Consider the following 21,135-nt stretch of genomic DNA (forward strand, 5'->3'; position numbering starts at 1 on the left):
CTCAAACTCGTCTAGGGGTTGAACCGCACGTATCGCATTACACACCCTAAATTTGACACTTGTGACGTGATGGCTGGGTGTTGTGTGATGTCCTTAGGTTTGTTAGGTTTAAGTAGCTCTAAGTTCTAGGGGACTGATGACCTAAGATGTTAAGTCCCATAGTGCTCAGAGCCATTTTGACACTTGTGACTCTTTGGTTAAATACAAAGCTAAGAACTGCCCTCTGCCCCATCTCCGACCGCGTGTCCCGGGCACCGAACATCTTCGCTCAACTGCTGGCGCAGTGCCCTTTCCTGAAGACGTTCATCTGATTGACTACAGCTTATTCTACATTACTTTCCATTTCAACGCGTTTAAATAATCAAAGCTTGGCCACTTTCACTTTCTAAATCAAGTACAATATTATCCATTAGATAGTAAACGTTAAATTCTTTTACATAAGGCCAATACAATTCCCTTTTTAACTTTGAATGTCACTACCAGTAACCTAGCACCAATGTGCTTTCTGATAAATAAATAAGGAACAAAACTAATTATTATGTACTAAACCTTACAACTAATATTCTATTACCTAATGATTCAATAAGGTGTCATACTATCATCGCTCAATGTGTTTTGTGTGGAGAAAATGATGATCTGATTATCAACTGAAAATATTGATTTACTATATCGTTCAAACAAATGAAGTTACAGAGTTGATATTTACTACGTTTGTCATTTTACTGATGCATTTCTATATTAAATGCTGATCGTTAAGTCGACCAAAGTGTTCAGATTTTGGCACTCAGGTCTTTGTTAGAAAACTTTTTTAATTTCACTTTAACAGTAAATCCTAAACTATTGTAGATATGATCAATATTCAAGTTTTATCGGGATCACCATGAAAATTTATGAAGGATATTAGATTAAAAAACTATGGTTTTATTCCCTGGATTACAACAGAATTAAATTGTTTTCATAACTGTTTCCCTTTAAGACCGATCTTAGGTCTGCCATATATAACACTGCTACGTCTCCTTGGGCACACAAGTCTTCTACTGGATTTCCCTATGACGTAGGTACTCGTCTGTCTCATTCGCACACTATAGCGTTTAGGCCTCAGTAGACAATAGACGCCTGTGAGTTTCCACATCTCGTGGTCAATTTGTGCCGTTTCTGGCATCCGGTCCTGGACGACAGGGCAAGTTTCACAATTCCTGAAGGCTGACTCTTTTGGCCATTTACTTAGCGAAATTCTCCTTAACCCATACACGGTTCCTTTTGATGATGACATACCGTTGACTTACTCCGACTTCTGAACTTACTTATTAGTGGCACCCATAGCTAAACGTGTAACCATGAATGAAATACCTATCTGTCCCAATTACACGAGTGACCGGAATGAGTCCCAATGAAATGTAATGGCTGCAAAGGACGAAAATAGACCTTTTGCCAGCAGGATTAAGGGTCAGCTTAGCACAGGCAAGAAATCACGGAAATCTTACTCTAATCGAAATCTAAATCTAATCGAAATCTAGTGTCGAAAATTACACGACACGTATTGGATACGAACACCGCCTGCATCCTGCCACCTTTCAGGGACATAATCAATCTGCAGACACACAGCGTGGGCGAGCAACATTTTGTCTGTAACAAAAGTTGTTTCCCATCACGTATGTCGCAAAGTCTTTGAAACACTCCGGATATTTTACCAAGTTAAGATGACAGTAAATAACAATTCCTCAGTCAGAGGGAGTATCATTGGCCATTGGCCTCCACTCTCACTATTGAAGAGAGGGAGAGGGATGAAGGTAAATTATACAGGATGGGGAAGTGAAAGTGACCCGGAGAACACGGCTCCAGGGTACAAAGAAACACGGCACAGGAAAGGAAATAAACTGTAATCTGACTATAGCAGATGTTGGAAGTGACCATCACTCATCTCTCTGAACTTTTGGGCCCTAATCAGCAAGTTACTGTAGGCGAATCGAAACTCGACCGCTCGAATTGCTGTAGTCTCATCCGGAATGTTCTGCCGCAGTTCTTGAAGACTGTAACGGTTGTTGGAGTGCACCTTAGACTTGAGGGATCCCAATACAAAGTAATCGCACACTGACAGGTCAGGTGAACTGGGTGGCCAGTTAGATCCGCGACGAGACTGACCTCTACTAAAAACTCTATCAGGCGTGAACATTGCGTAAATGTGCTTCAAGGTGCGGCCAGATGTATGGTCAGTTGCTCCATCCTGTTGGAAACAACTGTAGGTCTTTTCCTCCTCTGTTAAGACCGCCTCAAGTGGGGTCCACTCGTCCGGACCACTTTAATTTGTCCTACCCTATAGTGTGCTCTATGTACCTGTCACTATATGTAATGAAAGGTGACTCATATAACAGATGTGAATGTATCAGTAGACAACAGCTAGACCAGTGTAAGACTGTGTCATTTTCAGACAAACATTAGTTCATGTATTAACTATACTTCTCCTACCTTTGCTCTGTTAACTTACCTAGAATAAGGATGCTATGTTGATGTGTCTGCTTCCTTGCGTAAGTGATGTACGAGCGGTGCTGAGAGACTGATAATATCAGTTATTTCCTGTGTAATGTCATTTTTCTACTGTTACGGTTTGGAGTGGAAATTGGCCCATTTATTCAACAGTATTAGTGGGTTATGGCGAATATCGAGTAATGACGGAAGAGTGTGGGCCTCCTATGTTTCTAATTTCCCATACACACAATGGCACAAGAAGTTTTCAGGGTCAACAGATAGAAATGAGAGTTAGAAGCTACAGAGAAATTTGCTTCAATTAAAGTGCGTATCATGAAGCTAACAATATAACAATATTATTGCTATTAAAGTAATAAAGCGAAAGAGAATAAATGAAATAACGTCTCAACAAAAATTTGAAATTTTGTTTGCATTTCTTTTTATTGAAATTAAATTTAATGTCATACAGTACACGGCACACTATAACTTTCAATTAGCAATATTATCCAAGATAAACGAATAAATGTGTAAATATTGACAAACACTGCTCGCTTCGAAACATGGTTTTTACAGACATGGACATGACTAAGTAACTAAAGAGAGCTTTGAGTTTAATCTGTATTTTACCATTAGGCGAAAGTTCATTACTGATATGAAACGTAAGAAAGACACAGGAAAAACTTTATTGCGTTCGTGTCTGATTTGCTGTCGCTTTATGTCTTCACAGGGGTGCAACTCCGATCGGTGATTTTTTAGAAATTTTTTCTCAATTCGACGCCTCTTTCCCTCCTCTGGCACTAACACCATGTTGTTTTTCTGTACCCTGTGTTTTCTTGCACTCTTTTAGTTTGTCCAACACCTAAGCTCGTCCTGGAAGTGCTTTTGCTCGTCTGCCAGGAACACAACAGGCAGAGAAAACAGAGTACAGCGCGTTTCGCCACAGGTTCGTTTAGCAGGCCCGAGAGTACCATGGAGACGCTCATCCAACTCCAGAGGCAGACGATACAAGAGAGGCGTTGCTCATTAGAGAGTGGTTTATTGTTAAAATTGCGAGAGGGTATGTTTGCTAGAAGAGACAACCAATACGTTGCTTTCCCCCTACAAACGAGGGGGGTCCAATTAGTAAGGCAAAACATTATTTTCTTGTCCAGTTTCGGTTGAAAAGATAGGAAACTAGTTGTGGGACATTCTGGAATATTGCCGCTTCAGTCCCTATAGTTTCGCGTAGTGGCGATGGGGGGGGTGGTGCTATACGTGGCGGTAAAAATGGGCTCTATGACGGAGGTGCGTTTCAAGCAGAGAGATATCAATGAGTTCCTTTGGCGGGAATCCAGAGCATCCCAGATTGTCACAGGCGCTTGCAGAACTGGACTTGGCAGTGAACAAAAGCACGGTGAGTCATTGGGCTTGGAATCTGTCATCATCGCAAGAAGATAGCGCAGACGAGTCCGATTTATCGCGTTCCGGTCGGCCGCACACGGCTGTGTCTCCTGCCACGTTGGAATGTGCGGAGACTCTGATCCCAGGTGGTCGAAGGATCACAATCAAAAACCTCGCTGAATCGGACGCCCCTGCTGGTACTGCTGACACTCTCGCTGGAGTACTCAAAGGTGTGTATCCTCTGGGTTTCTCGTCTTCTAACTCAAGACCGTAAAGAGGAATGGAGAAGCATATGCGGAATTGTTTGCACGTTACGAGACTGGTAGCCGCATTTTTTGTGGAACTTCGTAACAGGCAATGAAACATGGGGTCATCTCTTGTAACCGGAAACTAAACTGCAATCCATGGGGCCCCATCGCCTCTCTTCCGAAGAAAAAGTTCAAAGCCACATTCTCGGCCACTTAAGTCATGGCCTTCTGGGTTATTTTGTTTAATGTCCTCCCTCAGGGTGCAACAGTTAAGTCGGAAATGTATTGTGCTTCCTTCGGGAAATTGAAGAAATGTCTTTAGAGTGTTCGACGCCACAAAAATTCAAATGAACTTCTCCTTCTCCGTGACAACACAACGCCCCATGTAAATCTGCGCACCAGAGAGGAGCTCACAAAATTTCATTGGACTGTTCTTCGTCATCCACCCTAAGGCCCAGTTCTTGGTCCAGCTTTAATCTTTTTGGCCCAATGGAGGATGCACCCCGCGGAAAGCAGTACGTTGAAGATGGAGAGTTTATTGATGCAGAAAGCCATTTTCTCTGACATAGACCAGCAGAATGGTACCATTCTGGCGTACGGACCCTTCTAGTAAGGTGACGTAAGGCCGTCGCATTGAACGGCGCTTATGTTGATAGGTAGTGTTTTGTAACCAAAAGAGTGGGGAAGTAGAATGATGAGGCAAAATGTTAGTTCACTACCCACGTCGAGGTTGTATACTGCCTAGTGGTGCTGAGGACGCGTGACGCAGTGAGAGAAGTATATGAGCGGAGGGGAGACGATTAGGGAATCATTCTAGGGATCGGTGGCTTTCCCGCTCTCTAAAGCTGATGTGTGGCAGATCTGACTATTACAGTGCTGCCGCAGGCAAAAGGTGTTTTGCATCACAGCGTTAAGCGCACAGTATTGAAGATGGTATTCGGCAACATACGACCGCTAGGTGTTCCCATGTTGACCCAACAACATCGTCCATTATGATTACAGTAACCACGGAGTTATCGAAATTGGGCCATGGATCAATGGAATCGTGTCATCTGGTGGGATGAACCACGTATCTTGTTAAAGCAGGTCTATGATCGCGTTCGGATACGAAGTCATCCACGCGAAAGGCTACTAGAGAAATCAACCGTCCCACGGACGTAGGCGGAGTGAACAGTACTAAGTTCAGAGGGTCATTAATTTGGGCTCTCATGGGACCTGCGGCAGTAATCTGGGGTACCATAACAGCCGTGGACTATGTAAATATCATTAGGGACCACCTGTAACCCTTTATGCTTGATGTCTTCCACAACATCGGTGGTATCTTAGAAAGCGTTCTGTCTGTGAGACAAAGTCAGAGTCGCGGTGCAGTGGTTTAGGGAGCATGACAGTGAAATAACATGATATCTTGGCCATCAAATTCTAATTATCTGTACCGAACGAGACACAACTGTAACGGTATCGGGCCCCAGCTCCGCGTCCATAACCAAAATTACGGGAACTGTGTGACCTGTGCGTATCCGTCTGATGCCACAAACCTCTCAAGAGCTACCAAGGACTTGGCGAATTCATGGCACGCAGAATCACTGCTGTACTGCGATCCGAAGGTGGGCCAACGCGCTTTTTAGGAGGCAGTCATAATGTTCTGGCTCGTCAGTCTATATGTAGGAATGTGAACTGGAGAGACATTAGCGCGAATGAAGTTTGGCGCCTAAAGCAGATGCCGTGCCCGCGCGCTGTAGGCCAGAGGGTGGGCGTCGGCGGGCGGCAGGCTGCGCCGCCAGCGCGCGCCGGCCCCGTCCGCAGCGTTGGCCTCGTAGTGCATGACGCCGCCCCCACCGCCGCCGCCCCCACCGCTGTGGCCGTACTCGTGGGGCACGGGATGCGCGTACGCGTGGGCCAGCGCAGGGTGTTTGACGTACTCGTAGCCCGACTTGTCGTGGTCGCCGCCGCCGCCGCCGCCCCCGAGCAGTTTGCTGAGCCCCACGACGGCGGCCAGCACGAACGCCACCTTGGCCACCAGCAGCGCGGTCCCCGCCAGCAGCGCGATCGCCTTGAACGCGATGGCCAGCACCGCCGCCTTCATCATGGCGCCCAGCAGCAGCACGCTACCGTACTTCTTCAGGCCGCCGCCCTTGCTGCGACCTGTTGGTAGCAGCAAACACAGTTAGCATTCGTTGTTTTACATCTTGACGTTCGGTAAATACACTGGTGGATTTGTGCAACACAAACGAAAGCTTTTAGACGTGTTACTGCGTCTCAGAGACAATAGCTACTCAGATTTCACAGCAGTCGCATAAGAATGTCGACAGTCACGCCAGTATGATGTTGCAGATTTGCTTTACATGCTCGCTGTAACGGTCTTGAGCGTTAGTTACCGTTCAGTATGGACGTGGTGAGTTGGTGTTAGTCAAAAACGCCTTTAAGGCAACGAAGACGCCATTATTAAAGACGCTATTATCAGCACCAGACTGAGTTTGAACTGGGTCGCGTAGGCATAATAGAGCTACAAGACGGTGGATATTTCTTTTGTGTTATGGCAGAAACACTTGCCAGAAATGGCCACTGCACACGACTGTTGGCAGCGGTGGTCACGAGAATGTATTGTTGCAAGAAGACGAGATCTGGACGGCCTCGTGACACTGCCAAGAGGGTATGGCTCTGGCACAACGTACAGTGCCTGTACCAGCACTTTGAGCAGCAGTTGACGCCACACCGACACAACGGAGAGTTCCAAATCGGTCTTCAAGTACGCTCCGAGCCACTCGCCCTGCAGCGTTCATTCCACTGACCCCAAAAACCGCCACTTGTGACTTCAGTTGTATCAAACAAGAGCGCAATGGAGGGCAGGTTGGAGGTCTCTTGCGTTTTCTGACGAAGGCTGGTTCTGTCTCGGTGCCAATAATGGCCGTGTGTTGATTAGAAGGAGTCCACTTGAGGGCCAGCAATCATCCTGTGTGCTTGATATTCTCACTAGACCTACATCTGGAGTTATGGTATCGGGTGCGATTTTGTATGACACTATGACCACTGTCGTGGTTATCCCACACACATTGACTGAAAATATGTACGTCATTTTGGTGATTTGACCTGTTACACTGCCATACCAGGCTGTGTTTTCAAAGCAGGTTCAAATGGCTCTGAGTACTATGGGACTAAACATCTATGGTCATCAGTCCCCTATAACTTAAAACTACTTAAACCTAACTAACCTGAGGACATCACACAACACCCAGTCATCACGAGGCAGATAAAATCCCTGACCCTGCCGGCAATCGAACCCGGGTATCCGGGCTCGGGAAGCGAGAACTCTACCACACGACCACGAACTGCCGACTTTTCCAGCAGGCTAACGCTTTTCCACACACTCTCCCACATGCAACTGTCGTAACCCAATAAGTTCTACAGATTGTCTACAAGTTGCCCTGGCCTTCTCGATCTGTGTCCAAAGGAGCACATATAGGACATCAGCGGACGACAACTTCAGTGTCATTCACAAACAGCATTAACCGTCCCTGTATTAATCGACCTAGTATAACATGTATGCTTGCATTCAACCTTCTTGTGGTTTTATCGGTTAATAAAGAACCAGGATTTCAAATTTGGAATACCTTAGGTCGTGCTTACATTAAATCTGTGATCTTGTACTGTTACCTACTCAAACGTATTCTCGAAATTTCATTTTTTCCTTCAGTGTATTTAAAACTAAATGAGTAGTCAAGTGTAACTTGTGATACCCCGAAGTCACTAGGGTACATTACTTGGTTGAAATACATTCTACTTTTCGTATTCCTGAGACGTTAAAAACTGTGAATAAAGCAGAATGTTCATTAATACTATTTTACGTGTGCAGTACTAACATATCCGTCGATGTTTATCGTAGTACATCATAAGGTATGAAGCACTGAATGGGAGAATACCACGTTTAAATCACATTATCTGCCGGTAGCACGTCAGAGCTAGCTTGTAGCGACTAGCAGGAAAAACAGTCGACTATTAAGACTTAAAAATATCGAATGGAAAAACAAATACGTTCATTGTTATTTTATATTAAGTCTAAGCGTCTAAGGGAAATATTTTATTTTATTTTCATGTGTTGTGTATACACCGCGAAACAATTAAAGTGTCAGTTTTTCGAAACACCGCAGCTGTCTCTCATTGCGACGCAGGAGTTTAAAACTTGGTTCAAAGGTTCCTGCAGCCTTCCTCCGTTACGGTGCGAAGACGTGGTGCCCTGCGAGTCACCCTTGTACTGTACGACGCTTCAAACAGTAAGCTATCGACACATGCGAGACAAAGGCGAGAGCTGAGAAGTTCGTTTGACTTTTGACGTGGGTTAATGATGTCACACTTTCGCCAAATTTCACCAGAATTTTGACCAGCGCCACTGTGGACATATCACACGATGGGAAGGTCGTTACTCCCCCTCTTGCCCACATTGAATCGGTTTTTTGGACGCCTCTGAGTTGGAAGCCAGAACAGCGTTGCTCAGTTTTGAAAGCATGCGGTTTTCTTAATGGTCAATGAGAAATATAATTCACACACATCGCCGCTCGAAATAGACAAAACGAAAGGCCTTAGAGATGGCATGATCATCATGAAGGAAACCAATACTTTTCTTGGGGCGTTGATTTCCACCTTCTGAGCGATGCAAAATGACAGTTGGCAGTGAGGTGAGCAACAGGGCGATTTCCTTGACAACCTACGACATTGCTGACACCGATGACTGTTCAACTCTTGTCTGAGGACAGTGTGGTGCTCCATCACAACCGAATATGATAGCACATTTCTGAATTGCAGCGTGACCACAGTTTCTTCTCTTGCGTATAGGTTTAAACCACTAGAAACCATTCAAAACCTTTTTAAGAAATTTGAACATGAATCTAAGCCACAAAGGACGTCGGTAGACGCATCAAAAGAGGGAACGGATAGTAGATAAGAGGAGACGTGATGACTTAGTCGTCGTGTAACACGTCCACTTTAGTGTTGGGCAGAATTGTGGTGAAATTGGGTGCCAATATGAAATCATTAACCCACATTACAAGACACGTGAACTTCTGAGCTCTGTCCTTCATTTCGATTGTGTCGAGATTTTACTGTTTGAAGCTCGATATCGAGGTTGACGTCGTAGGGTGCGACGATTTTGCACCGTAAAACAGAATGGTTGTAGGCACCTTTGAGGCCGGCCGCAGTGGCCGAGCGGTTCTAGGTGCTTAAGTCTGGAACCGCGAGACCGCTACGGTCGCAGGTTCGAATCTTTCCTCGGGCATGGATGTGTGTGATGTCCTTAGGTTAGTTAGGTTTAAGTAGTTCTAAGTTCTAGGGGACTGGTGACCTCAGATGTTAGGTCCCATAGTGCTCAGAGCCACTTGAGCCCGTTTGAGTCAAATTTCAAAGTAATTTGTCACAATGGGACATAGGAGTTAGAAAAAGTTATACTTCAGTCCTGTTGTACAGCGTACATTAAGAAATTTTTTTATCAAAAGAATAGCTACGCATATGCAAATATTACTATAACTATGCATTGACAGTTCGACCATAGCTTTCTAGCATAATACAATACAAACAATAATAGCTGTACAAGAATTTCAACGTCTTTTTTATGGTATATATCACCACTCGTCACATTTTCGAAGGTCCCTGTCATGTACCTGTTTCGTCACATGCTGCAAAGCGACAGCATGTTAATTAAATGCTGTCTACTTTGCAAAGAAGAGCGACAAGTCCCTTAAAGTTTACAAAGTGAGAGAAGAATTTCTCCGCTGTCGGTGAGACGCGGAAGTAGCGGGTGATCAGAAAGTCAATATAAATTTGAAAACAGATTAAATCACGGAATAATGTAGATAGAGAGGTACAAATTGACACACATGCTTGGAATGACATGGGGTTTTATTAGAACTAAAAAATAAAAACGTTCAAAAAATGTCCGACAAATGGCGCTTCATCTGATCAGAATAGCAATAATTAGCATAACAAAGTAAGACAAAGCAAATATGATGTTCTTTACAGGAAACGCTCAATATGTCCATCATCATTCCTCAACAATAGCTGTAGTTGTGAAATAATGTTGTGAACAGCACTGTAAAGCATGTCCGGAGTTATGGCGAGGCATTGGCATCGGATGTTGTCTTTCAGCATCCCTAGAGATGTCGGTCCGTCACGATACACTTGCGACTTCAGGTAACCCCAAAGCCAATAATCGCATGGACTGAGGTCTGGGGACCTGGGAGGCCAAGCATGACGAAAGTTTCAGGAGGATGCGTTAATTTTTACCAGGGTTACCATTTACGTGTAAGTGTTTTCACAGAAACGTGGGACATATTTAGCACCTATGAGTTACATCGATTGGATGAATAGGTCACATCCTTTATATATTCTACATATGTTCAGTTAGTCCACTTCTTCGATGATATTCACAGCCTGATAAAAAGTGCGGCACCCAAAATACATATCGGATGTCAATGTAAATGCCTACACACACACAAAATCGGCAGATATGTGAATGATTAAGGCTACAGTTCTCTGTGACAGGTAGAACGACCACTAGGGTGCCTTAGTGTTGTTCGTGTTTAGTGATTCTATCAGGCCTCATATGGAGTGATCATTGTAAAGGAGACAGACTCGTGTGAAACATCGTTTTCTGCACCTGGTAGAGCTTCAAAGCGGCCTCATTGCGGATCTCCATTGGTCGACTGGCCAAATCATGCAATATCCAGATTTCTGGTGCATTCAGATGTGATATTGGCCCGACATTGGACTGTATGGGAACATGAGGGCAGGTATAATCGTCGCTGAGTTTCCGGCAGACGCCGTCAGACCAATAGAAGAGAGGATCATTGTCCTGTTCACCAAGCACTTTCACACCTTCACATCTACGCCCATCATCCGATGACAATTAATGGACTCCCTGCAACATTCTGTTTCATCTCGCACCATTGGTCAGAGACTGGAAGTAGCCGGACTAAAGGAATAGCGTCCTATGCGTAGACTGCCGTTAACAAAACAACACAAACGGCTGCATTTGAAATTATTCCAGGATCGGGAAGCATGGACTCCTAAAGAATGACGTCGCATTCTGCTCAGCGATGAATCCCTGCTCTGCAATAACTTGGGTAAGCTATGCAGTACCCCAGGTAATCATCGTCGGTGAGTATGGCGACGACCTGAGGATATTCCTCCAATCTTTTGGAGAGGCACAGTGGACCTACTCCAGCGGTAACTGTGTCTGGAGCTATCAATTATAACATCAGGCCACGGCTGGCACTGACTGAGAGAATTCTGGTGGCAAGCACTATGGCGAAAACATCCTGCATCCTCATGAGTTATCACTCACGCGGCAGTAGTTTAGTGCCATTTTTCAACAGGACAATCGTTTTTCGCACATGGAAGGTGCCTCATGAATTTGGCTATTTTAGAGTCACTACACTAGTAGCAGAAATTAAAATAGTTCTATTTTAAAAATAGGAGATAATATTATGTTTGTAAGAAATGTATCTATTATAACAGGCTACAGATCATTTAATGACGACTTTCTCAGAATTCAACATGCGGTCAATTGCGAGCATAACGTCTACGTGAGTGTAAGGCAGTAGAGACACTTACTTCTCAAGAGGGATTTGCACGGAAATATGTTTAAGGGTAAAGACGTGACAGAGTTGCAAAATGGGTAAATAATGTTTGGCCATGCTTACGGCCATATGGTGTGTAAAGTTGCTGTATTTGTTAGTATTCCATGGAGGAATGTTCTGTGCGTCTGAAAGCAGTGGTGTAACACATGTGGCCACGAAACACAAATTGGTCGGGAAAAGGCCATGATTGAGAAAGACCAGAGGTATGTTTTGGCTTCATGATGAAAATCGATTTCAAACCAGGCAGGAATTATTGCAGGCAGCGAATGAAGGTCGATCCCAACCAGTTATCGCGAGAACATTCCTGCGGGAAGTACATGCAATGAACATTTGGAGTCGATCATCGCACAAAAGGTGACAGGAGCAAAGTTCATCTACGTGATTTGTTTTCTATACGCTCCCCCACCGTGTTACTTCTCGATTAGCCTTCAAAATCAAGTGAATTAAACACCTCAGAAAATCTGTGGGAGATGTCGGGTAAGCGAGTAAAACACAGACGTCAGCACCCCTGGAATTTACCAACAAATCCTCAGAGAGTGGCTTAATATGAAGGATACGCACCTGCACAGCCAAATGGACTCAATTTCTAGCGGAATTCAGGCGGTTCAATAATGCAAGTTCGGAGTTACATGGTATTAAACTATGTTTGTAATGATTTCATTATGGCTGACATTTTTTTGTCTGGTGAGCTTACATAAGCAGTGTATCTGACGTTTAATTGTGACAGCTTTCTGAATGAACATTTAGCCTCCAGCGATAATAGAATTTAACTCATGCTAAAAACAACACACACACACACACACACACACACACACACACACATGACAGAGGAAGGACTCGAACCTCGAGCGGGAAATCCGTGACATGGCGCCTCTAACCGAGCGGCCAGAGGAATTGGAAGCATAGTCACAGTGACACAGAGCCTGCAGCATTTGGCTGAACAGCTTATGCGGTTGCACTCACCCTCTGGGAGCAGAGAGGTGATGAATGTGCCCGGCAGCTGCAGCTGTAGGGAGTGTGTAGTGAAGAGCGTGGCGAGGCGGCGGAGCAGTCCGTCCGGTGACACCTGCCACTCCCCAGGCCCAGCCGTAGCTGCAGGAACCTCAGCGGCGTCGCCTGGGCTGATGTCCGCAGACGCTTGGCGCACCAGGGTGACGCCGTCCGCCAGCGGCAGGCGGTCCGTGAGCAGAGCGCGATCCAGGGCCCGCAGCAAGAGCGCTCGCAGGCAGAGCAGCGGCGACTCATGGACCGCGCAATCTGTCAGCGACCGATGCAACACTGACGCGCCTGCAACAACAGCAGCCTGCGTTGATGACTCTTCAGTGGAAAGGATTCCACATCGGCATGTTTGGCGCTGTAGTTTATGTGTGTGTGTGTGTCAGGGATCTCCCCCAAAACCACAAAAGTGATTTCAGCCAAATACGGTAAATAAACAGCAGGCCTCACGAGTATCAGAACTGTGGGGTTTATAATCTCTTAGATACCAGAGAATGGAGATATGGGCAAAAACATCTGGCGTCTGGCGGATAGGCTGCCCTCTACATCAAGCCTTTTTTTTAAGGAACTGTATTTGTCCACCAAATCAACACACTTTACAAGTGTCCTTCATGTCGGGGGCACCAACATATTGGCTGCCCCCCAAGATGGGCGTGTTGGGTTTGAGTAGTATCTGCCTGGTTTCTCGACCAGCTAAGCAAGGTAGCCAGTATGTCAGGGCAAAATAAATTATTTTAAAGCCCCTGATGTGTAGCCTACCCTGAATGAGATGGATATTGTGAGAATGGTATCCACGTTTCTTATTGAATTGAAGTGCAGAGGCTACATGTGCTGACAGACATGGCTGGGGGCAGTTTGAGGTGGAAAGGGGATGGGATGGATAAATTGGGGGAGGTACGAGGTAGTGGACAGAGAGAGAGAGGAGAAGGGGAAGATGCATGAGACAGATGCTTGAGACACAAAAAGGGAGAGAGAGAATGTGGAGGATGATAAGGCTACATAAAAGTAGGAGAAAGATAAGGTCAGAGAGAGAGGGGCTCAAGGAAATGGAGGAAAAGGGGGAGAAGAACAGACTGAGACAGGAGGAGTTAGATATAGGTGGAGAGATGGATAAAGAGAGGGAGGAAGACACACAGAGGGTATGGAGGAGCTGTGTTCAGTATAAATGATGAATGAATACACAGGTGAAGAATGTCTGTGTGTGTGTGTGTGTGTGTGTGTGTGTGAGCATATTTTTAAAAAATTTTCCTTCAAGTGCCTTGAATTAATTACGTCATAAACATCCAGGATCCATCTTTTTGCTAGTCTTCCACATCTTCATTCGGCTGGGGTCTATTCATAGATTATTTCTATCCATCAGTTAACATCCATTCACTGGTGGTGACTATACAACTTAAATATTTTGGATTTTATGACATCAAGAACAGTGAATTTTTCCAACATAATTTCACGTAGTGATTCATTTCTGAGGAGCAACAGACTGGGGATGTGACAACTTCTTCAACAAAACGTCATGTCAGTGCATATCAATTTTTATTTCCTTTTCGTCAGCTCCTGAATTTCAGAACCAATTGTGGAGATAATATCTACGTCTGATTTGTACAGTAAAACCTTCAATTTCTTGTCATTTTTGTCACTGCATATCAAGGAATTAAGTTGGTCAATTATACTTTTTCCTTGCACATTTTTATTTGTTTTGACTTGTGTGCTTCTTCCATTTGTTGTAAAAATGACTCCCAAGTATTTAAATGTACAGACATTTTTAATTTTTCATTTTCCTACATCTAAGCCTTCTCATTAATCTTCACCCACTGCCACGTGTTTCATCTTTTAATGTTGTTGTCAGGCACTATTTTGAGTATTCTTCGTGCAGTTTCCTAAAGATATAACTGGAGTCGTCTGTGTCTCCTGGTATCATGACCTGGTCATCGGTGCAGAGTGTATAACATTTGTTTTCCAACATGGGTTCACATTCCTCGACACGTCCCCTCCAGCCATCCTCCAACATCTTCAAAATTTACTTTAAATAAAATCGTTGTTAATCAGCGGCCTTATCTTAGATCCTAATTTATGGTGAGATGTTGAGAAATTTTGTTAGTTACTTTAACTATACCGCCGTCACCCTCTTAAAAGTTTCTAAGTGCCCGGACAAACCTGTCACCAACACTAAAATTTTGCATTATGCCTACGTCTTATTTAATGAGACTATATCGTATGCATCCCACAGAACAATAAATGTTACGTGAAGCGTCATTCCCCTTTATAGCCTCTTTCCAATGTGTTTCAGAGCGAATATACCATCTGTACATGAATGTCCCTCTCTAAACCTAGATTGCTCTGCTAACTCAGTTATTTGTACTTCTATTTTAGGCGTTATTACTTTGCAATATATTCCACTATTGAATCGGCTTCATATTTCTAAATATGGAGGAAATAATTGATTTCTCGATTCATTTGGAAGAACCTCATCAATTAAACATCTGTTAACGCATCTGCCAGAACTTCTAAATCTGCTGGGAGGGCTGCCTTAGCAGTTCCATTGGTACGATTCCCAAGCCTGTAGCTTTCCAAGTTTTCATTTCCTGGAAATCTGCTGTATTTGCTAGTGTTTCATTTAATGCGATTGTTTGCATAGGCCTCAGTGAATTCTGTCATATTTTGTGTTATCAGATTTTAGAAACAGATTATCCGCTCCTATAATCAGATACGACTCATTTCTGACATATCTTCATGTTACATTCCACACTTTACTTAATTCTGTGTTGTCTACTTTTAGGTTGTTATCTTGGCATGTCTCTATCTAGTACATGTTCTTACCTTTTATTACTTCTTTTGTAATTTTCTGCTTTTGCGACTATAATTTAATTTATCTTTAGTATTTTGTGTAATTAACCTTTCTCATAAACACCTTTTTTTGTCATCTACAATCTTTTCTGTATCTTCACTGCACAATGGTGTACCTTTCATATACCTTTCATGGACTATTTTTCCCCAAGAGCTTCATTTACAGCTTCAAGTGTCAGCGTTTTCAGATTTCTGTACTCTTAATTTACCAAGCCTTCTCTTATTTTGTATAGTTTCGGAGCTAGACTCTTGTGTACAATAACTTAGCTCAGTCATTTCCCAAAATATGGATTTTTTCCATTTTGTGCCACCTGTCATCACTTGGTCACCGAATCATTAACCTAAGCTTTTAGTGTCTTCACTGGCGATAGGGACTCAGACATTTATCTGTGCATCGCGGTTCGTAATCTCTTCGTGAAGCGTAAGAACTTGGATATGTATTTGGAAAAAACGGATTTTAACTGGCCACCGGTGAAGAAGAGCTTCAGTTCTTTTCACTACTTTGTTTTCATTTTACAGGATCTTGCTTTATGCTTATAAAAATTATAGTAATTACGCTATGGCTACCGCGGGGACTTGGATTAATATTATTTCTTTAGATCGTGCTTATCTGTTACGTATGTTTAAGCAAATGTGACATTTTGTTCAATACAAATACAGAAAATAGCAGCCACACACTTTTTTTAAATATTTGTTTATTCCATAAACCGGTTTTCTAACCTTTTTACTTTCATCTTCAGATGGTGCACTGGAAGTTACATGACTGTTTCATTGCTGAATTGTGGTTGCCGTCTTGCCCAACGAAGTCATTCTGCACCAGCATAGAACACAACCTCCATGATCTACTGACTTCAAGGGCACGAAACATGAACTCCTAGAAACTGAAATCTTTATCAACACAAATACAGCATCGGACTGCCTACTCAATGACCAGGCTGAAATGAGAAATTTTTTCCTTCAGAGTTTCGAAGCCCTATTAGCTCAAAACAGCTAGTCAGTCAACCAAGTCAACCAATCCCCGCCCCCCCCCCTCCCCCGCGCCTTAGTTAAATAAAAAAGGATGCCTAGCGTTCGTAATCTCTAGACAAAGAGAATATACCAAACTGTACATTTGAAAGCAAATTATATGGAATGAAATGTTCAACTATCCTTGCATACGCAGCGTTTTCCACAACTTTGGCAATCACTGATGGCATAGATATAGGTCTAAATTTGTCTACGTTATCTCTTTTATAAAGTGCCTTTACCATTGAGTACTTTAATCGTTCAGGAAACTTATCATTCCTAAAGGAAATATTACAATATGGCTCAGCACTGCGGTAACATGTGCAGCATAGTACATTAGTATGCTGTCAGATACTCCATCTTAACCATACGATTCCTTAATCTTCAGTGATTTAGCACCTTATATAATTCACCAACTATAAATACTGTACATATTCTGTACATATATCTCACTTATCAGTAACAAAAGCATTTTTATTTCGCATCTGTTTTATGTTCTCGACCTTGTGCTGCTGACCAGACACTTCCTTCACAACTGACCATTTGGTTATAATTTTATCCTGTGAATTAGCTACCCTGTTTGCGTATCACATGGTCTTTGCTTTTCTAATGACATTTTAAGCACCTTAAATTGTTGTCTCTAAAGGGCTGCTGTAGGTTGATTACGACTATTTCTAACTTTTGATATAGGTGCTGATCCTTATCCCGCTAGTCAGCAGCCAGACTGCCTTTTACTGGAAGTACCCTGTTTTGAACGCTCTAATGGAAAGCAACTTTGAAAGGGCATGAGAAATGCGTCAAAGAAAGCATTACATTTGTCATCTATATTACCAGCACTATAAACATTCTCCACTTTTGTTCCTTACCGAAGTTTAAGAAACTCGTTACTCCCACTGGATTATCTTTCTTAGATAGTTTGTAATCGTAACATAATTTTGAACTTGTAACATAAATTTTTTTAGTACAAAATCCTTTAGTGTTAAAATTTGTGCATCGTAATCTAAAAGGTCCATTCACCATTTTACTAACAGAATGACCACCAAGTAATGAAGAATCAACAAAAATCTTATCTATGTTTGTACTCCTGTTTCCCTAAATCCTGGCAGAAAAAAATAGTGTTTACATCAGATCTTATGAATTTAGGTGATCATCCAATGTCCTTTTCCTTCCACAATAACGTACAAAATTAATATTGAGACCATCACATACAATAAGTTTTGGTAATTCCTGTAAAGTGTATCAATAATCCTTACTACCTTGAGCAGAAATATTCTGACGTCAGAGCTACAGGACCTATAAATAACAACAATTAGAAGTTTAATTTCACTAAATTCAACCAAACCAGCACAGCTTTTAAATACGTGTCAAGTGCAGTGCTTTGAAACATCTGCAGACTCAAACTGAATACCCTTTTCTTTTTTACATACATGACCACTCTTCCCACTCCACAAAGAACTGCTTGAAGAACAGCCAAATAATGTTTATCCTGGTTAAGGAATCCTTTAAATTGTCAAGTTATTTAAATGGTGCTCTGATATACTAATAATGTCGGAGTCAACATCTATAAGCAGTTCACTAACTTTCTTTGTAATACGTCTTATATTTTGATGAAATAAGTTAATTTCCTTCACTTATTGCAAACCTGATCTTCTATGAAGGTGGTTCCTTTGTTAGAGAGACTTCCTTTAAGCAGGGATAATTATCAATTGACTTCAATCCAGAAAAAGGTGTAGCATAATGGGATTTTCAAATGAATGATCCCACGAGCGCCTACTACACTGCCATCTATAAGCCTTGTCACCTTCCCTTTCCATTCCTATTGAGGTGCATACCATGCTTAGTGAAACCTGATCCATTGACAGGCATAACTTACCCTTTGAAATGTGTGCCTTGCTTTCCGCCATCAGTACCTTCTCAAGCCCCATGTCAACACTCATAAAAGTAGCATTACGACGAGGCAGATTATGATGCTGAGCCAACCCTGTACTGGTCTTCACTATACTGGTGAGTTGGTACTCACTCTCCAGCATTTCCTGCAACTTCTGGCCTACAACTCTTCCCAGTGATCTACCTAGTATCAGAACCTCCGCTTCAAACTGCAAGTGTCTTAAGAACCTTAACTACTGAGTCCTGCTGCATGTTTCCTACACCTACAGCTACAAGAGGATCCTCTTGAATAGATCCTGAGAGCTGGTCAAATCTATTAGTGGTACTGAAAGTACTACTGTGTGAATACGTCCTTCTCCTAGCTGTCTTCTTGCCAGCTTTCAGTTCCCAATCCTCAACGTCCTTCACCATCCTCATCCTATTTAGGCCCTCCTTTGAGTTTTGTAACTGCACCTGAGTAGCACAATTTTTACGCTCCTGCTCCTCTGCTAACTTGTATCTGCCACAAATTCTGCATTTACGGGGGGGGGGGGGGGGGGGGAGGGGGACGATTCCGCTAGAATACACATTGGTTTCCCCACTGCATCCCCCTCAATAAAAATACTCTGAACATATCTCACACCGTAACCCTCTACTCCCAAACCTCGACAAAGCCCACAGTTCTCACTCAAGGTTAAGCGTCAACAATTACTGAAAAAATTAAATCTATACGTTACCTATGTTCAGTTAATACAGTAAAACAATTTAATGCACTAAAAATAATGATCTCGAATTTCGTTTTCTACTAAGAAAGGAACTAGGTCTATAAATACTACGAAACCGCAACTAGCACCAACAATAGAAAAATTTCACATAATTTACTATCTAAAACCAAGAATGCACGCAGTCACTGGAACACTGAAAGAAACTAAACACAGATTTTATTGAAATATTTCACTAGAAGCAACAAGAAATACCGGTTGTAAACTGCAGCACTAAATTTAATAAATGACCACAACACACAAACAACTTTATGAAAAACAGTGAGTGAAAGTTTCCGAAAGCTTATTAAACCGTCACATCACCTAAAACAGCACGAAATACCGTTGAAAACTACTAAATGTAATAACCGAATAACAGCACACAAACATTTTTGTCAGTACGTAGCTTTAGAACCACTACAGCTGCAACTCTGCACTGCGAAATGTAAACACACTGATGAGATTTCCATGAAAGATGTAAGCACACTCGTGAATGATAGACCACTCGACAAAATGACACAGTGAGGAAGACTGATATGAATAAAAATCTACTAATATATCACTTTTACAGCAAAGGTTATCACCAATAAGCGTTAAAATAAATATCTGAAACCTAAGACGTTATAAAATATTAGCGAACGATTTGAACAGCAGTCTAGCACTTGTGACGTCACACCAAAGGTCTCTGTAACATCCAACGACATTAATTAATAATTAATGTTGCAGTTACGTTCCTAGAATTAAAGAAAAATAGCAACTGCTGCACCTTTTACACGGAAGGATAATCAACAATGATGAAGTATCGGCAAACTAAATAAGGAGTATATATGATGCTGTCACTATTTTGTAATAGTATTCTTCTTCTCCTAGACTCTATTTACATTTATTTCTGCAGAAATTATTGTACAATTACTGCTACCGTTGACACCGGAAGAAAGTCCTTCTCGTTATATACCGATATCTGCGACCATAAAAAACTGATATAAGTGGGAATTAGGGTAGGAGAAATGTAGGAGAAACTCATGAACTTCTTTGCCATTCGTAATTTTTATTACAGAAAACTACACAGGTACTCTTCACATGTTTAGCAAGTCAACGACCTCGTTCTGCACACAAGTGAACATATACACTTCCACACACATCGGGCTTTTCAATATTTTGTGTGGCTTATATTGTCCCAGAATTGCGTTAAAAATTGTTCCCTTCATCAATTTTTGCTCAAGTTTTTCTAGAGGTTTCTCTTCCTTTTAGGGGAATTGCCGAACTAGAAGTTCCCTATTGAATATTCTCAATCCCCCCCCCAGTGCCCCACTATTAGTTCGTCTAGTATTTAGCTGAAAGCTTCTTGACTCGGCAGCTGGTTATTACTGGAACAAGACGGTCTAAGTATAGAATGAAAATTATACAAGAAAATTAAGGGGGCTCAGCTAAGCGGTTTGTTATTCTGCGTTCTTTGTTGTGTAAAGAGATGCGTCCACGTGTTTTGGAAGTTAGTATACGGCCAAAGAACATCTGAGCCACATTTTCACACATATTTGTGGTGTTGGACGGGAGGTTCACGTACCTGCCAGTGTACCGTCGGCGGTGTCGTCTTCCTGTCGGCAAGTAGCACTAGGGGTTAGCAGCAAGAATGACGCGACGAGTATATTTCGCAAGGAGTGCTGAGACGGAACTCTCCGTGCTGTAGTCCAGGTGGACATCGTGCAGATTGCACGTAGAGGACGCCACCCGCCAGCTTTTATGCAGCAGCTGAGAGCTGCTGGCGGAGCGGTAATGGTGTGCCGAGGTTCTCCGCCCCGAGCACCGTCCGCACCAGATAGGACGGTCAGCAGACGCGGCGCGGCGGTCGTCATCCGCTACGCAACATTACACGGCGGCCAAGCATGTCCAATGAGCCAGAGCACCCTAAGGGGTTCCGAAATCTAGGGCCGAGTCCCACTGAAT

At 42.9% G+C, this 21,135-nt stretch overlaps 1 protein-coding gene across 1 annotated transcript; it reads right to left on the reverse strand.

Annotated features, from left to right (window-relative positions):
* Positions 1–3,263: 3,263 nt before the first annotated feature.
* Positions 3,264–20,891, reverse strand: LOC126355541 (uncharacterized). The gene is made up of 4 exons (XM_050005899.1): positions 20,756–20,891; positions 12,683–13,006; positions 5,887–6,236; positions 3,264–3,356 (listed from the first exon to the last, which is right to left on the reverse strand). Exons 1-4 carry the CDS (start codon positions 20,889–20,891, stop codon positions 3,264–3,266), a joined length of 903 nt encoding a protein of 300 aa, XP_049861856.1.
* Between the last annotated feature and the right edge of the window lie 244 nt (positions 20,892–21,135).

The sequence above is a fragment of the Schistocerca gregaria genome, chromosome 3 (assembly GCF_023897955.1).
Source record: "Schistocerca gregaria isolate iqSchGreg1 chromosome 3, iqSchGreg1.2, whole genome shotgun sequence".
Lineage (NCBI taxonomy): Eukaryota > Metazoa > Arthropoda > Insecta > Orthoptera > Acrididae > Schistocerca > Schistocerca gregaria.